Source organism: Parambassis ranga, chromosome 3, assembly GCF_900634625.1.
Source record: "Parambassis ranga chromosome 3, fParRan2.1, whole genome shotgun sequence".
NCBI classification, from domain to species: Eukaryota; Metazoa; Chordata; class Actinopteri; family Ambassidae; genus Parambassis; species Parambassis ranga.
The window spans coordinates 11,741,020-11,758,305 of record NC_041024.1 but is presented as its reverse complement, the minus strand read 5'-3'; the positions used below and the strand labels follow the sequence as shown (position 1 = coordinate 11,758,305).

The window sequence follows — 17,286 nt, the reverse complement described above, 5'->3', positions numbered from 1 at the left end:
CCTGTTTCACATGTTTATTGACATATTTGATCAATTCGAATTTACACATTTGGGTATGCATTCTTAAAGGTTTGGGAATGAATGGAAGGTATCTTAAATAACAATGTATTACATGAAACCACCCATTTTAGATGAGTAACCCTTTAAACTAATTCTCACACTCATAACTCCTGCATGCTGCATGTTGATTATACTTTAGAAGAACCTTGTAGGTGTGACAGTGTATTACAATGGTACAGCACTGCAACAACAATACAGGATAGGAAATTCATGTTTTTCTGAATGTCACATTAAAGACTCTTGAGTTCAAGTTCAGGAGTCAGACATTGGGCAAGTTCCTGTTTGGTATTCTTAGCCAGACTTTGGCAAGCTCATGCTGCGTTCATGCGTCCAGTGGCGCTGTCCCCATGGCCCTTGGGTCGACAGGTCGGGGAACGTGGGAAGCTCTCTCTCTCTGTCTGCTCCTAGAATCTTCTGGGTAGAGACACTGTTTAGTTTTATAGCTGGCCATATGTTGATACTGATGAGCTTACTTCATTTTATTGAACTAAATTTTGTGTTCAGTTGTTTTGCTTTCTCATTTCATGGGATTCCCCGTAGCTTGACCATCCCTGAGTGTTTGTGGGAAACCCTTATAGAGCTATGTTTGAGTCATGCTCTTGATTTTTTAAACTGACTAGAGACCTTTGCACTTTCTACCTTTGCATAGTGGCCCTTTGTTAGGTGAGGTTTTACACATTGTTGTCTAATCTGCAGACAGTTGCTTTTGGCATTCACTCGCTAGTGGGATGTTGGTTTATAAGGTGATGATCAGTTGTCATGATGTGATATCTCTTCTCCTCACATGTGTAGGATAGTTGACCAGAGTAAAAACCAGATTGCCAGGGGAAAAACAGATTGCACACAGCAGCAAGTGAAAAACCCAAACACAATTCTGGAAGACTTGCGCAGCAAGAACACTTGTTAGCATTCTTTCAGCCAGAGTTTATGCATGGAGGGATTTGGCATCTTGGTCTGTCAAACTACACTCCACCATGTCCTCACAAAGCAAGATGACGTACTGGGTGACCCTTTTGTATCTCAGCAATGTCCAGCTCTTCACTTACCGTATCAATGTTTACTTTGTTTGGGAACATTTATGTTACTCGTACATTGTGTTTTCTCAAAGTTATGGCCTATGGATGCCATGATGGCTCTGTTTATTAGTTTGAGTTTCAACATGTTTTTCTCTGTTTGTTTTACATGACTGAATGCTATAAATACATTGTTTGAATGCAGGCTTTTTTCATGCTTTCAGGATTGGAGTAGTTTTCCACACAATCTATTGACTCATGGAATTGCAAAAGTGAGAAGATGGATAGTGCGTAGGTCAGGCATGCATTCTCACAGAGAACTGGTCCAAAAATGATGACTGTTTTTGTATCAACAGTTCAAGAATGCTACAAATTCTTTCAAAACATGTAAATAACGTTGCTGCCCCAAGGCTGGTGGCATATCAGATACAGCAGTCTTCACTCGCTGTCTGCAAGTGCCCTCTGCTTTTAGTGATGACATGCTCAACGTACGTGTGTGATGCTGTTCCTCTTAAGCTTGGAGGCCATAGTCAATCATACTGAGAAACTGCTGGAGTTCAAAACAAGATCCCAAATCCTGATAGCCTTGTTTGTCTGACCTGTAAGTGTTTTCTCCTTTCTGTCTCACCCTTATGGTTTATTTTGTTTGTTTTTCACTCTTAATTCCATCAACCCTGTATTACTCCTCTTTACTCATCATACAGCCAGATGGGTCTGATAGTTCTATACTCCCTTCTTCTCCTTTCATCTTTGCTTCCTACCTTCCTTTCCTCCTCCCTCCCTTTCCTCTCCTGTCTTCTCTCCTTCCCTGTCCTCCTCCTTGCACATCTGTCTTGTTGATATCTCTGTGCATTATCATGGAAGAGCTGACCTCGGTCAAAATGACCTGGACATATCTGAAAAGTACAGCAAGCTGAGAATAGACAGCATTGACAAAATCACACACACACACACACACACACACACACACACACACACCAAGGCATCCCTACACAAACAGACACACATCAACATCTGCTGCAAGACACATAAAGCACTCATCTGACAAAGGTATCACAGATTATCTAGAGGACTGCACCTATTTTTATCACCTATTTTTTGTCACGTCATGTTTCCTTCAGCTTCAGCCGTGCACTACTACAGTCAGCTGTTCAGCAGCCACAGACTTCCAGCTAAATCCCTGCCAGGTTTGGTTAAGTTACCGCCTTTCTTCAAAGTGTATCTTGCCACACCAGATTTGTCCTTATCATTTCATCTTGTGCCCTTCTGGCCGAATGCCCATGCTCAGTTTAAGGTGGTAAGCTTAGCCTCCTCTGATTATAGGAAAGTGAGTTTAATCATCCCTCTTTCTGAGAAAACTCTTATTCTAAACATGCTCCCATTAATGTCCTCCTAATGCTGTGCTTTTGATCTACTCCAAGGCTGCACTCTGGCACACCATGTGTACATGTCAGGTGTAATCTGTGTTTAAAAAGAACTGTTTATATGAGGGAAGGCGGGGTTGTTTTTTAGTGTGAGGGTAAGGGGAAGCCAAACCTTTTCAGACAGATACTGCAGATGATAGGACAGTTAGATGCAAGTTTTTTGCTAGTTTTTTCTTTTTTAATGACTGTTAACTGATTTTTAATATGACAAGAAGATTTAAAAATAGCTAGTCAGAACACATTTGATAAAGTAATAAAGTTTTTTTTTAAGCGATCACACTGATTTTAGCAATCATCCATTTGTGGCCATAAAAAAAAATTATGTTGTGCTTACACATTGGCATTATTTTGAGATCCAGAAGCTAAGCACCTCTTTGTAAAGTCTGTGTTTTTAGGTCAGTGGCACAGAATATATCAGTATACGTTGTTGTGATAAAGATATTTTCAAAAACATTTAGAAACACTGTGTCATGATTGAATTTGTGTTTATGGGTATGTCAAGCAGTTCACAAATAAGGCAATGTAATTTAAGTGTGATTTCATGTATCTATGCAAGAGGGGGTTTTGCCCTCAAACGATAAGTGGCAGGTCATTCAACTATTCAACTCCAGTTATAGAAATGAACATGAGCAGATATTCTTTCCACTTGTTTCATCTGAAGTGGCCCCTCAGTATATACTGAGACACATATTGACCTGCCTACCCAATCTACATTCATACATTTAAAATTGTGTTGGTCAGAAAGACAAATTAGGAAAAAATGACGACTAGTGACGACTAATTTGATGACTAATTTTTCCAATCTGTTGTCTTCCATCCAGACTGGAAGTTTGTTCCATTCCATACAATAAGCCATCTTTTTCTGTTTTATTTCTGCTAAAATCTCTAACACACTAAACGTACTGGTAAATGTAAATATAGCCAACATTATACCTACTAAAAATCTGCAATATAGGCCCTCTGTGTGACTGCCTTTTTGTGTTCATACTTTAAAATCTGTTTCACATTCTTTCCGTAATCGAGAATATTTGTTTTTTGCCGGCCTCTGTCATTACCCAGCAGGATATCCTTGGCTCTTTTTTAAAAAACCTTGAAAACTCATGAAAATATGCTAAACTCAGTGGTGTTGACCTGAAAAAAGTGGTTTCATTTTTTGTTATCTAATATACGTAGTAAGCAGCAGGAGACTCTGCTTCAGTTGTGTAATAACATGTCAGAGCAAGTATCCTTTTTTTAAAGACATTTTACCCACATTTGTTTTGGATTACAAACATTTTGACCAAAACAGTGTGAATTAATATAGTTGTAAACATGTATGATAAAGTTTAAAGTGGTTGACTTATTAATGCTTAGTGAGTCAGAAATAATACACAGCCCTATTAAGACTTTCCTGCTGTGTTTGCTGCTGAGTGGGCATTAGCTGCCAGCTCATCTCTTTCTTGGCATCTGGCCCATGACACTGGGAATAGAACCGTTTGGTTTAGTCTGTTGTAATTATCCTTCAAAGGCGAACTATGAAGCGGTATTAGAAGCCACTGCATTGTGTCAGGCTCAGAGGAGAAATCAGAGGCTAATGTAATAACTCGAGCCCTACATGTGGCCATCAGATTTAAAGTGAGTGATGTTGAGCGTTTACATTGTGGCTGCTGGTGTATTGGCATGCTGTGCCACTGTTATATGTGGTTTGATTTAGTTTCTACAGTGCTGCTCAGTGTGGTTTAAGACACACATTTGTGATGCCCAGTACAGTATGGAGCAGTGCTAATTGCCTTTAGTTGAAGCCTGTTTGTTCCCTTTTGTAGCTGGTTTCGCAAGCAGCAGGTGATTTACTCTTCAGGCCACACAAAAAAAAACAACAGCTCTGTTTCCAAATACATCCAGGAACAGAACGGAGGAGGAATGGTCTGTTGCTCCAATAAGAGTGTGTTATCTGTTAAAAAAGTTACGACTCGCTGTGAATGATTGATTTCTCTTTAAACTTAATGGCTGAACTGTTGTTTGTGTCTCCTTCCCCTCTGGTGTTTTGGCAAACCCATTCTCAAGGCACACTTAATAAAAGTCCTTAAAAAGCAAATGAAAATAAGCCTGCACTACCTCTGACCGCCCACAAAGGACAGGAACCGCTGTCACCATCATCTTCAGAGGAATGTATGAGTATACTGTAAAAGAGTCTGCTATTGTAGGATTGACTATACCACACTGTAGGTGCACTGTTCCATCGAATGGAAAGTGTCTAGATATTTTGTATGCTGGGACATTGTGTGATTTTTCTCCACAATTTTAAAAACTTTCTGTGGTTTTGAACTGGCTGTGCAGCATCTGTTTGTGCTGAATTGGGGTGAAGAAGTAATGCGTGTAAAGATTTAATTTAATTCGTCTGTCTGTTTAAAATGCTCATGTAGTCAATGCATAAATTTGATTTTATCATCGAAAACATAAAAGGAAACTGCTATTCTAATCTGACTGTATACTGTAAACAATAAGACTGACACTGACAATTCTCAAACCTGACAATCAAACATCTGGTTTCTATCTTTTGTTGTGAGAGCTGACATAACATAGCTGTTTAGATTCCTTTTCACATCATGCTCTTAAAAGCAGTGATCAATTTTTCTATTTTCAGAGTTCTCTAGAAAACACTGTTGCGTGTGGAAACATGCAGTACAGATCAAAACCCTGTGAAAGTGAAAGGCAGACCCACACGGACGTCTAACTACAAACAAATGTAACCATTTTGCATTTCAGAAACTGGCAGCTGGGGTGAATCAGTTTGCCTACACCTGCATACAGGATCATCCCATCTGGACCAACCAGCAGTTCTGGGAAGCCACTTTCTACAGCGAAGTCCAGAGTCAGATCCGAGCTCTTTATCTTAACACACCAGAGGAAAAGGGAAGCATCACTGCCAGGCTAAAAGTAAGGGATTTTGTGCCTGTTAAGTCCCCCAACATTTTCTTTTTCCAATTCAGTATAATTATATGAAATACAATTAATTCATCTATAACTTTTTTTAACCTAATATCTATTTTTTTATAGCTCCAAGATGTGGGGCCCGGGCCTGCTACAGGCAAAGACGAGGAGCAAACAGCTATGGACCTGGCAGGGGAGCAGCTACGTCTGTGGCCCTGTCTGAGCAAGGAGAAGCAGCAGGAGCTGGTGAAGAATGAGGAGAGCACAGTGTTCAGCCAGGCCATCCACTATGCTAGCCTCATGGTCTACCTGCTGGTGCCTTTGGACACTAGCAAGAACAAGCTGCTGCGCAACACCCCTGCTGCTGACTGGGAGAGCGGCAGTAACAGCATTGTGACGAACAGGTCAGGAATAAAATTCCATATTGCTCTACCTGAAAAGAGGCAGAACCATCTTTTTTCATTGTTTGTAAGGCAGAGCAGTTAGGCTAATCTGGAGGAAACCTCAAGGTAAGGTTTTATAATCTGGAGAATGTGTTCCTTTCTTAATAAGGTGATGATAAGTTTGTGGGTGGATGTGGCGTGGCTCACAGTCTACATGATACCTTACTTTTTAGCCAAATGGACCAGCTCATCTGCTGTTTCCGGCCCACATCCATCCTGTGGGCTTCCATAGCTACTGCACAAAACAGAGTGTGGCTCATTTACTCCTGCTGGGAGGTTTAAACCCCTCAGTGTGTCTTTAATCAAAATAAATAGTTGTGGAAGTGATTTCCTGTTCTCCCTGGTAGCTGCACAGGGACAAACCCTCATGTATCGTATGTATTTCCTTGGAAAGCCCTCAGTTTAAATTCTCCATTGTCTCCAATTTGTTCCCGTTTTTTTAAAGGAACACAATGTTAATTTTAAAAATGTTAGGTTGAGTATTTGAACTTTATTAGACATTTTTTTGTTTCTAATTTCATAATTAATGAAGAACACTGTGTTTCAATTCCTTTCTAATATGACAACAGAAATGCTACAGCCAAACTAATGTGGAACATTTTTTCCCTACATTTTTGCTTCAGACTTGTTTGTTCTCATAGAAGACGTTTGGAATTCATCATTAAGCACTTGTGCATCCTTAGGGAAGGTTGCATCACTCTCAAGTGAAGCATTCTCATTGGCTAATAAGAGTTGGAATGATTGATCTGTCCATCAACACTTGGCAGCAATGCACTCTCACTTTCACTGCTTCTTATCACAGTGCATCTTCACATTAATTTCTTCTAACACACAGATCTCAGATCTCCTCCAGGACACGGCGGCATGACCATTCTAATGTTCATTGTGTCATCATGTTTGTTTACAGCATTGCTGGCAGCGTGGCGGAGAGCTTTGACACAGAAAGTGGCTTTGAAGACTTGGAGAACAGCGATGTGGCCAACTCTATTGTCCGGTTCGTTGCACGCTTCATCGACAAAGTGTGCACAGAGAGTGGAGTAACACAGGAACACATCAAGAGTCTGCACAGCATGATCCCAGGTACAAGCTCTAACAGAGTGAAGCTCTGATGTGCGTGTTGTCAACTCATGCCGACAGCGACAGGGACCTCTGAACTCAATAACTCATCTGATGTGTCAAAAGGCCCTAAAATTAGTAAATACATGCTCTGGTAGGACGTGCGAATATGCATGTACATTTGTGTGTGTACATATGGTAACTGACCTCAACTTCTGACCCACAGGCATTGTTGCTATGCAGATGGAGGCTCTAGAGGCAGTTCACAGGGAGAGCAGGAGGCTACCCCCCATTCAGAAGGTGAGTGTTGTTCTGCTGTACATACAGCATTACATGACAGAGCGCAATTTCACAGAAACACAAAGATGCTGGTGCTATGGACCTGTGGTACCTCGTAGAAGCTCCAAACTGCTAATTACCTACACCCACACAAGCCCTCCAGATCTTGCTTAGTCCCATTCAACAACTGTTCATAGCCCCCTCGCACCCTGCCCATTCACCCATAACCCTTTCATGTCCTTCTGTCCTTCCCCACATGTTTTTTTCCCACCAGAAAAAACTTGTGAACCCACAATGTGAATGAAAGTCAATGGATGTTGATGAAGATTCTCAGTCATCCAGGTCATCATACGTAGAGAAGGTTGAAGCAAGGCGTCTGGACTTGTAGAGTTTTCTAGAAGACGTTTCGCTGCTCATCCAAGCAGCTTCATCAGTTCTGTTTGGTGGGGAAACATGGTTTATATGTGGTTACAGACCTATGTGGGTGGGTCTGGGTAAAACTTAAAAAACTTACAAACAATAGCACTAAATGTTTCCATACTTACCTGTGATGTTCTGGCTGACTGGGCCAGGTGTGTCTAACGACTGGCTAACGACTATGAAACTGCCGGAGGGGGACTGGTTGACAGCCCTTTGTTCTTACTGTGAGTATGTGCAAACTTCCTGGGAATGGATGGAATCACTGCATTGTATGTGGTGGAAAGATGATGTCTGAGGCCACCACCTCTGTTAAGGGAAGGTTTTTCCAGCTTAACATAGATGGCTTCCTTGACTCCTCTTTCATACCACCTTTCCTCCCTGTCTAAAATGTGAACATTGTTGTCCTCAAAGGAGTGTCCTTTGTCTTTGAGGTGGAGGTGAACAGCTGAGTCTTGTCCTGAGGAGGTGGCTCTCCTGTGCTGAGCCATTCTTCTGTGGAGTGGTTGTTTAGTTTCTCCAATGTACAGATCAGAGCATTCCTCACTGCACTGGACTGCATATATCACATTGCTGTGTTTCTCCCTGGGAATCTTATCCTTCGGGTGAACCAGTCTCTGTCTCAGTGTTGTCATAGGTTTGAAATGGACCGGGATGTCATGGTTGTTGAAGATCCTGCGGAGTTTCTCTGATACTCCTGACACATATGGAATGGAGATGTTCTTTCTCCGCCTGGTGTCGTCCTTCTTCTTGTTGTTGGGGGGTCTTGTTTTTGTGGCTTTGATGAGTGCCCACTTCGGGTAGCCACATGTTTGCAGGGCCTTCCTGATGTGGTGTTGCTCCTTCTTCTTCCCCTCTGAGCTGGTTGGTACAGTTTGTGCTCTGTGCTGCAGGGTCCTGATGACTCCCAGTTTGTGTTCCAGTGGGTGGTGTGAATCAAATAACAGGTACTGGTCCGTGTGTGTGGGTTTCCTGTACACTTCCACATTGAGGCTCCTGTCCTCCTCAATATGTCCTCAATAAGTCAATGGACTTTTTCTGGCATTAAAAATACTTTTGAAATGCTTTTGAAACAGAAGTGCCTCAAATGGTACATGGTACATGTCATATGTAGTGAAACAAACACTGCAAACATCAGCACTGTTGTCATAATGAAACATTTCATTACTCACGTTGTGGCTCTTAGTTTTGTCCATGTGCTCAGTTCAATCTGGTTTGTTGGTGCTATGCAGACTGCCAGTGTCATCCAGTGTTTTCCAGCCATCATCACACTTTTTATATTTTACCATTTGCTCTTTTGGACTCTGCAGTGCTATTTGTCTGCCAGCTTTTGGTAAATCACACAGTCATAACACACAGACAAATGTCATGCCGGCAATGCCTTGGGAGCAACCTGGAAACAGTCTGTCTGCTGAGCTTTGTGGTTAACTCACATGTTTATGTGTTGGACAAAACTTTCATCCTGGACTGCTAGCAGTGAGCATTGATGCCAAAAAATGCTTAAAAAGTGTGTAAACAACAGTGACTCACAAGTGTGAGTAGTAGTAGTAAAGGCAGCAATAACACTAAGAAGAAAAACAGTGAGTGCATTGAGTTGAAGGTGCAGCTTTAATAAGTTGTGGGGCACACCGCAGTAATGAGGTGCAGAGGGACTCTCTTTTTGGTTTTGCTGCTCACTCAAGGACAAATTCAAGAAGCTATTATTATCTCCTGGCCAGACCTCAAGTCCTGGCAGGTCAGCTTTGTCCTTAATGGGAAATGCTGTGAATGATCTAATGTTCCCCCTCGTTCATATTTGTGACAGTGGAACTGTTTCTGTACTGACTTTGGAGGCCAGAAGGAGCTGAAGCATCGCAGGGTGCAGATGTGACTGTTACATTTCATATGCTGCAGCAGAAAAAAGGTCTTATGGTGTTCAGGGACATGGTTAATAATCAGTTATGTTAACAATACACAGAGATGCAGTCAACTGTATATGCATAAGACACAGATGTGCCTCACTATGTGTTTCCTGTTCCTCATTCTTTAGAGTGATCCAAGCACCATGAACATTTTCTTGGAAGGCATGTTTAAACAGAAACCAGTTACAGACTCTAAGCTGCCATTATCTGCCGAATCAGCATTCACACATATAAAACATATTTAAAGAGATGTTGCATGCGTTAAACTGAGAAAGCTGAATAAAGGCAGTATGTATGTTGCTGCATATTATTATACAGGAGCAGATATATTTCGTAACTCCGCAAGTAAAAATGTGTTGTGTCACTGTCAGAAGGTTTAAAACAAGCGAAACAATTATTCAATTCAAACAGTTTTCCTCGAAAAGTAGATCACAGGTTTTACTTGAAACGTTGAAGCTTTAAATTGTTCTCTGTGGAGGATTTGTTTTTGTTGGACTGTTGCACATATAGCAGTTCGCATGCTTTTGATGATGACGTCCAACAATATCTTGTGATGTTCTGATATGACATTATAATTACAACTTGATTTCTTAGCTGCTTCAGATCTCCTTCCATTGACGCAAATGTTTTTGCTCAGGGCTTCATTTTGAGTAACTTCTTGTCCATGAAAAGCATCTAAGACGAGTTCACAGACAGGTGCATCGTACAGTTGTGCGTCATTGATTTTATAATGTATTGTGTTTTTTTCCCCCTCAACTAGCCTAAGATTCTGCGTCCAGCTCTGCTTCCTGGCGAAGAGTTGGTGTCAGAGGGACTGCGGGTGCTTTTGGACCCTGATGGCAGAGAAGAGGCCACTGGGGGTCTCCTGGGGGGCCCTCACATACTGCCAGCAGAAGGCGCCCTATTTCTCACCACATACCGCATCATCTTTAAGGGCATCCCCCATGATCCACTAGGTAAATACTTCTTGAATCGCCCATTTGCCTCTGCTTCACACCTGGACAGTCAGGTTTGTTGCCTGTGATTTCCAACATCTCTGTCTGAGCTCACATCCTGTCACTTCTTTACTGCTAGCTGTTAAACAAAAGCACTACATCTTGACACTGACACCTGTCAGTAAGATGCTGCATCTGGCATGTCCGTGATGCTGGTGTTTGTTCCTGTATGTGTTCAGTGGGGGAACAGGCAGTGATCAGAGCTTTCCCAGTGTCCACGCTGACCAAAGAGAAGAAGATCAGCATCCAGAACCAGCTCCAGCAGAACATGCAGGAAGGTCTGCAGCTTCGCTCTGCATCATTTCAGGTAAACAGTGAAACTCTATATTATATCCATTATTTGTTTTTTTATATTCATTCAGTTGCCATTGGAAACAGCACAAACTTATATCTAAGCTGTAACACATGAAAATTCAATTAGCATTCAGTGTGACGCATCAGTACAACCCCCGCTGTTTCTTGTTTTATAATAGAAGGTTCTCAGAATAAAACAGAGCCACTTTAAGCCAAGCATGTTTTTTTTTTCTCTTTAGATGTCTTGCTGTAAAACACTTTTATGGTTCATTCCTATCATTTTACTAAAAGACATGAGGAAAGTGTGTGTATGTCACATGGCCACTTTCTCTTCCACTTTCAGTGTGTCTATTTGTGTTGTGGGAACAGTCTGTACTAATCATTTCAGACTCATGTAAATGTTAGAAGCAGAGAAGCAACATAGCTATGATAAACACACAAAGACAGCTACAATCCTCTGTAAATATACAATATCTGTGTCTTGTAGTTAATAAAAGTTGCCTTTGATGAGGAGGTGAGCTCAGAGATGGTGGAGATCTTCAGGAAGCACCTTCAGAGAATCCGCTATCCACAATCCATCTTCAGCTCCTTTGCATTTGCTGCAGGACAAACAACACCTCAGCTAATCCTTCCAAAGCAAAAAGAGAGGAACACTGGCTTCAGGTTTGTCATCACGGAAAGGTTTGCCAAACATTACTGAACACTGCCTTTGTGTGTGAATCATACTTGCTGAAATATTACTGTAATGCCTCAGCTGTTGTGATGCTAAATCTGCACATAGTAAATCATTTCTGCTCTGTGCTCCTTGCAGAACCCTGTCTAAAACTATTGTCAAAGGAGCAAAGAGAGCTGGAAAGATCACGATGGGCCGTGGTAGCCAGACCTCACTGAAGAAGAATGACAGAGGCAGCAGAATGACCTGGCATGAAGATGATGACATTTCAAGTGAGAGACGTGTGCACGTGTGCACGTGTTGCTTTATACATGGGGGGATAACAAGTCTAATTGATGTGACATTTGTGTGTGTTTCAGTATCAGATGATGGTGAGCCGCCACCCAGCAGCACTTTGCGAGCGTCTGAGAAGTCAACAATGGAGCAGCTGGTGGAGCAGTCCTGCTTCCGTGACTACCAGCGTTTGGGTTTGGGCACCATAACCGCCAGCTCGTCTCGTTCGAAATCAGGCGAGCAGTTCAGGATCACAGCCGTGAACAGACTTTATTCCCTCTGCCGCAGGTACTCCACCTTCCTCTGGATACCTGCTGCCCTCTATATAGCTCCTTCTTCAGCAGTGCAGCTTTATTTGCCTTAAAATCAGTCCAGAAACCCTCTGATATGTGCTGATGTCACTAGTTTTTGAGTTCTCGACATATTTCGCAGCCCAGCCGGAAGCTTTGTAAGCTCCAGTATCTCTAAAGGCCAGAGGGGAGTCCGCCTCACTTGGCAGCCAGATGTTTGACTTATTTATTGAGTCTTGCCTGTTGAACGAAATCACAAATCCTGTTCTGGTCTTGGCTGCAAAATTCTTTAAAAGACCATTTATTCACTTTTATTTCATTTTCTTGCTTGTGCTACAAATTAGTTCAACATGAGTTAATCATGTCAGACATTCTTCTTCTTAATATGTCTTGCCTTTATGAGATTTCCACTCCCTCTCTCTCCCTCTCTCTCTCTCTCTGTCCCAGTTATCCAGGACTGCTGGTAGTTCCTCAGGCTGTACAGGACAGCAGTTTACACAAAGTAGCACGCTGTTATAGACACAACCGCCTGCCTGTTGTTTGTTGGAAACATCCACGTACCAAAGCCGTGCTGCTTCGCTCAGGGGGCTTTCATGGCAAGAGCGTAGTAGGATTGTTCAAGTCACAGAACCCCTCATCAACAGGTGTGCTGACATTGTGACCAAGCTTTCTGCAGCTTTCATGTGTTAGTTTTCATGAGTTTGCAAAGATGACTGTTTTCTGTCCTCCTAGCACCTGCCTCATCCTCAGAATCATCCAGTAGTCTTGAACAGGAGAAGTACCTGCAAGCTATCCTGGACTCCATCCCCATCTACTTCAAAATGAATGGAAACAACACACTGTCTAACCGTTCCCTCATAGGCCTCTCACCAGGTACACTCACTTTGTCAACAAAACACTTAAGAATGGCACCTAGCCAAAGGTGTTCTGGTTTGACTGCATTTTTTGTCTTGCTGTTTTGGCATTCATTATAGCTTTCTGTGAGCATACATGTTCTTTTGTTATGGAGCTCACAAAACAAAGTGCCACGGTTCTCCCTGCTTCTTGACAAAAACTCATTTTTGACTTTTGTGCTTATTAGACCTTCGATAATACAGTTCACAACTAGACATTATGAATTGGAAAAACAGGAAAAGTAAGACATTAGTAATTGTTCTCCTCTTTTATCTTTCTTCCATCAAATCAAAGCAGTGAGCCTGCATGCACAGTGGCTGAAACTGGAACACATAAATGGAACACAGCCATCAGTGTTATCAGTTAACACTGATGACTCTTAGTCATAGTGTGGGGCATGAGAAAGGGCTGTTAAAACCAAACACAGTCACGGTGTGAGACTTTCAGGCTGCACACATACATCACCTTCTCCACCAGGATGGTCGCCTGATGCCAACCCAAACAGTAACTTTAAGTTGTATCCATTCCAAAAAGATGTTCACACATTCACACACAAGTTGTGTGACAACCTCTAATCCAGATGTGACTAAACTGCTGAATGCAATAACATTATATTTAAAGCAGTAGTTGCAGTTTTAGTATGTATTAAACCAAAACTACGTCACCTGACCCCCATACTCCTACCTGACCTGAATTCACAGGCCAGTAGCCTTAGCTGTGGGATGGGAAAAACTGAATTTGTTTGCAAAGGGACAAAAGGCCACACAGAGTTCATCTCTTCTGATAAAGTAAAAAACTGCAGACTTGCACTCTTCCAAGTTATTTTTGTTCAGTGCAGATCTGTTTTTTCTCCACCGTCAGGTAATCGTTCTCATCCATTCTTTTTCTCATGCTTATCTTTATACGAGACAGAGAGCAAGAGATTGTGTAGGAGACTTAGTGTGTCAAATATTTGGTAACATTCAGGCGGAAACTTGTACAATAAAAGGTTACATAAGAATCACACAGGGCAGCCTGGGTCATTGCCCAGACCATTCATATCCTCTGAATTCACCCCCTGCATCCTGGATATACTTTGCTGAAACTGTGTCCAGCATGCTCTCACACACACAAACACACAAATTCTGTGCATGCATTTAATCTTAATGTAGCTTGTGTTTAAAGTTTTCACATCAGATTGTTACAGTGCATTAAGGGCACATTTGTTATTTAGTCTTGTTTACAATTTGGTGAACCCTGTATGTGACACTTGTTCCAACATCCTGTGACTTTAGGAAGTGAAAGGAGGACATCCAGGATACCAAAGATGGCTCCTGTCCATTTAGACCTACCATTCTCAAACAGCTTTACCCGAGGAGGTGAGTCCATTCCCCTGTTTTAGACTTGAGGTGTCTTGTTGTTGCCTGATGACACACAAGCATTAGTTAGCATCATCTCATAATGTAAGGAAAAGATAACAAGGGAGATTTATGCATTTAGCATTCACATATTTGCAGTACACTTCATTACTTAGTATGTTTGTATCTAAATAGCCCACTAGTTTCCATCTGTCGCATATTTATTTTTAGTCACAGAACATAAAGTTAAGTGCAAAAAAATATGACCTCAAATGGCATAAAATGTAAGACAGCGACAAGTGTTATTTTATCCACTTTTATTATTTTCATTCACACTTTTACTCACTGTGGATTGCAAGTTAAGTTAAAAAATCCACCTGCTATAATTATTTAACTGTTTGTTTACACACCACTTTCCACTAGAAGGTCTCTAGATCAACCAAGTACTCACTGGATTTGTTATTGTCTCTTTGTTATTACGCATGCTTTTAAACCCACAGGCTGGTTTTGGGATTTAGAGGGTTAAGGGTGCATTTGCTTTTGGGGGTCTCTGTCTGTGGCTTCATGTCCCCTTGACTTCCTCATGTCCTTTAAATTCTGGTGACACACAGTAAACACTAGGTCATGTGTCAAGTGTTCACTCATGATTGATCACAATCATTACTTTGTGCTTATGAGTTATATCAAATAGATTCGTATTTACATTAGTGGTAATGACAATAGCTCTCATGATCCTAAACTTCGCAACATTAAATACATCTTATAACAGAAACTTAGACCCACCTTAACCTCTAGTTATTGTGACCCGTAGTGTTCCTGGCAAACCTAACTGTTAATCACTTGATGTGCTGTTAAGATGACACATTATTTGTGGAATGTGAAGTTTTACAAAGTACTGAGTGTTTCATCTTAGCCAGATGTTTTCTTGTAGTCGTGCATGTCTGAGCTGTTAGTCACAGCTTCGGATAAGGGTCAAAGGCAAAAGCACAGTTTTCACTGACTCAGCATGTTTAGCACGTTGAAAAAGATGACACATCACTTCAAATTTTTTGGAACAGAAGCATTTTCACTCCCATTTTTTCATCCATAGATCTGCTGGATTTAGAGCGCAGGATTATCACTGACACATTTTTCACCTCCTTGGAAGCAGGAGTTAAAATCTGAGCCATTTTGCAGAAAAAGCGATCTGATTTATCTGAGATAGCCAAGGTCAGAAAATATTTGATCATGAGATCTTGCATCACAGCCCTTGAACTTGCCCTTGAATGAAACTTTATTAGAAATGACAAGAGATGATTTAAAGATGCCAACAGGGCTGATGTTGCAGTAAAAGGCAATAATACAATGAGATAATACAATGTCTGGATAGCTGCACACATAGTGTATATTATATTTTCATATATGCAAATTACAGTAACTTCAGTAAAACCATTACCTATTCAATTGTGGCAATTATGCATTAACTGCACCTTTCACACCATCAATTATCATATTCATGCATGACAGCCTTACTTGATGTGAGCCCATTCAAACTTCGATCATCAACTCATGTGCATGACTGTTTCTGTAGATTTTCTGTAGTGCAGGTGGTGATGCTGGGTTGGTATGATGTTGACGTGATTTATTTTTTCCATGCCCCTCTCTCTGCCCTCATCCTCTCTCCTGTACAAACAACACCCAGTGCTTGAATACAGAGATAAACTATTCACTCACTCACACCAAAAACCTGCAATTAAGGAGAGAGTCCATCATCAAGGTATGGTCAAACTGTCGCCGCTGGCCTGCCAGTACCCTCACAGTGCTTCTTGTCTTTCTAACACATCACTACAGGCCTCTGCTTTTTGTAACATACACAAACTAACACTAACCAGGTCAGCGCACTGCGCTCCAAACCTCTTACAACGACCTTGTGGGCCATGGTACTAATCTTTGCTGACTTTTTGGGTGCTCCTCTGGGAGCTGTGGTTTTTCACAAACCAAAGTGGCTGCTCTAATGTGGTCTTTTCTATTGTTAATGTGTTGGCTCAGCAGGTCTAACTGTGGTCAGTTATGATCTGGGTCTAGACTGAGGAGAAAAGGAAGCTGTTTGTCATGGCACACAAGTCATGAATCACACAAAATCAGACTGCTGCAATCCTGCAGCATAATGAGGAATGTTCTCTAAATTTGGATTCAAGGAAAAATGTATCAGTTCTATTGAGATATTGAGATATTGATATAAACTTCAATTGTGTAAGTGCCTCGATTGCAATAGCTGTCACTTGTTTCGGTATTTTGGTGTACAAGTGCAACTGAAAATGATTACTGTGAAAAATCACGTCCTTCTGGTCAGTGATTCATGCTGTTTGGAAGGCATTGCATGCTGGTTTTTAGAGAAATGGCTTCTAAACTTGTTGACTTGCTAGAAATTTCCAGCAACTTCTGCTTCTAATATCTAAGAACCCTTGATTATCAGATATAACTGCCTTGTTGGAGAACTGAAGGAATGATGGTGTTTACATAATCCTTGTTGCACTGCTGTGCATGTAAACCATGGCCTGCATATCGTTCATCGGTCAGTTTTCGGTCTGTTTAAAAGCCCTGCAAACTAATGCCAGGCTCCCACTCATGTGTATGTAACCTCGGATTGTGTCTGTGTGTTTGCAGGTATGTGGGCCAGCCTGCGTTCTAGCAGCAGACTCAGTCAGCACCCGTCAACAGCTGATGTGGGTGCCAGATTAGCAGGGAAGGATCTGGCGCCCCCTGCAGGAAGCAGCAGCCTGCAGGCTCAGCTCCTCAAACAGCAAGCAGCCCTCTATGTCTTTGGGGAAAAGTCACATCTAAGGGTAAGAGCTGAAAAATCATGATGTTGTCTTTTATTGTTATAAATCTGCACTCAGTGGCCACTGTGACATGCAGTTGCACAAAGTTTACATGACTGTGATAGATATGTCTGTTGCATAAGGTAACAAGATGTGTTGGACATTTCACGGTACATGCACTTCAATGTACATGCAGGCCAGCTCTGAGAGATTGTGTACAGTTTTC

At 41.6% G+C, this 17,286-nt stretch overlaps 1 protein-coding gene across 5 annotated transcripts in view; it reads left to right on the top strand.

The window, feature by feature from the left end:
* Positions 1-17,286, top strand: part of sbf2 (SET binding factor 2) — a 72,644-nt gene that overhangs the window by 45,430 nt on the left and 9,928 nt on the right. For 3 of the 5 annotated variants that reach the window (XM_028401138.1, XM_028401137.1, XM_028401140.1), the window contains 14 exons: positions 5,243-5,413; positions 5,534-5,811; positions 6,758-6,930; positions 7,133-7,206; positions 10,264-10,459; positions 10,678-10,805; positions 11,280-11,455; positions 11,604-11,737; positions 11,825-12,026; positions 12,476-12,672; positions 12,761-12,901; positions 14,197-14,280; positions 15,941-16,015; positions 16,906-17,084. In XM_028401138.1, the coding sequence (XP_028256939.1) occupies positions 5,243-5,413; positions 5,534-5,811; positions 6,758-6,930; positions 7,133-7,206; positions 10,264-10,459; positions 10,678-10,805; positions 11,280-11,455; positions 11,604-11,737; positions 11,825-12,026; positions 12,476-12,672; positions 12,761-12,901; positions 14,197-14,280; positions 15,941-16,015; positions 16,906-17,084 (2,208 nt within the window). The remainder of the gene's footprint in view (positions 1-5,242; positions 5,414-5,533; positions 5,812-6,757; positions 6,931-7,132; positions 7,207-10,263; positions 10,460-10,677; positions 10,806-11,279; positions 11,456-11,603; positions 11,738-11,824; positions 12,027-12,475; positions 12,673-12,760; positions 12,902-14,196; positions 14,281-15,940; positions 16,016-16,905; positions 17,085-17,286) is intronic. The other 2 variants (XM_028401141.1, XM_028401139.1) reach the window with 1 other exon arrangement.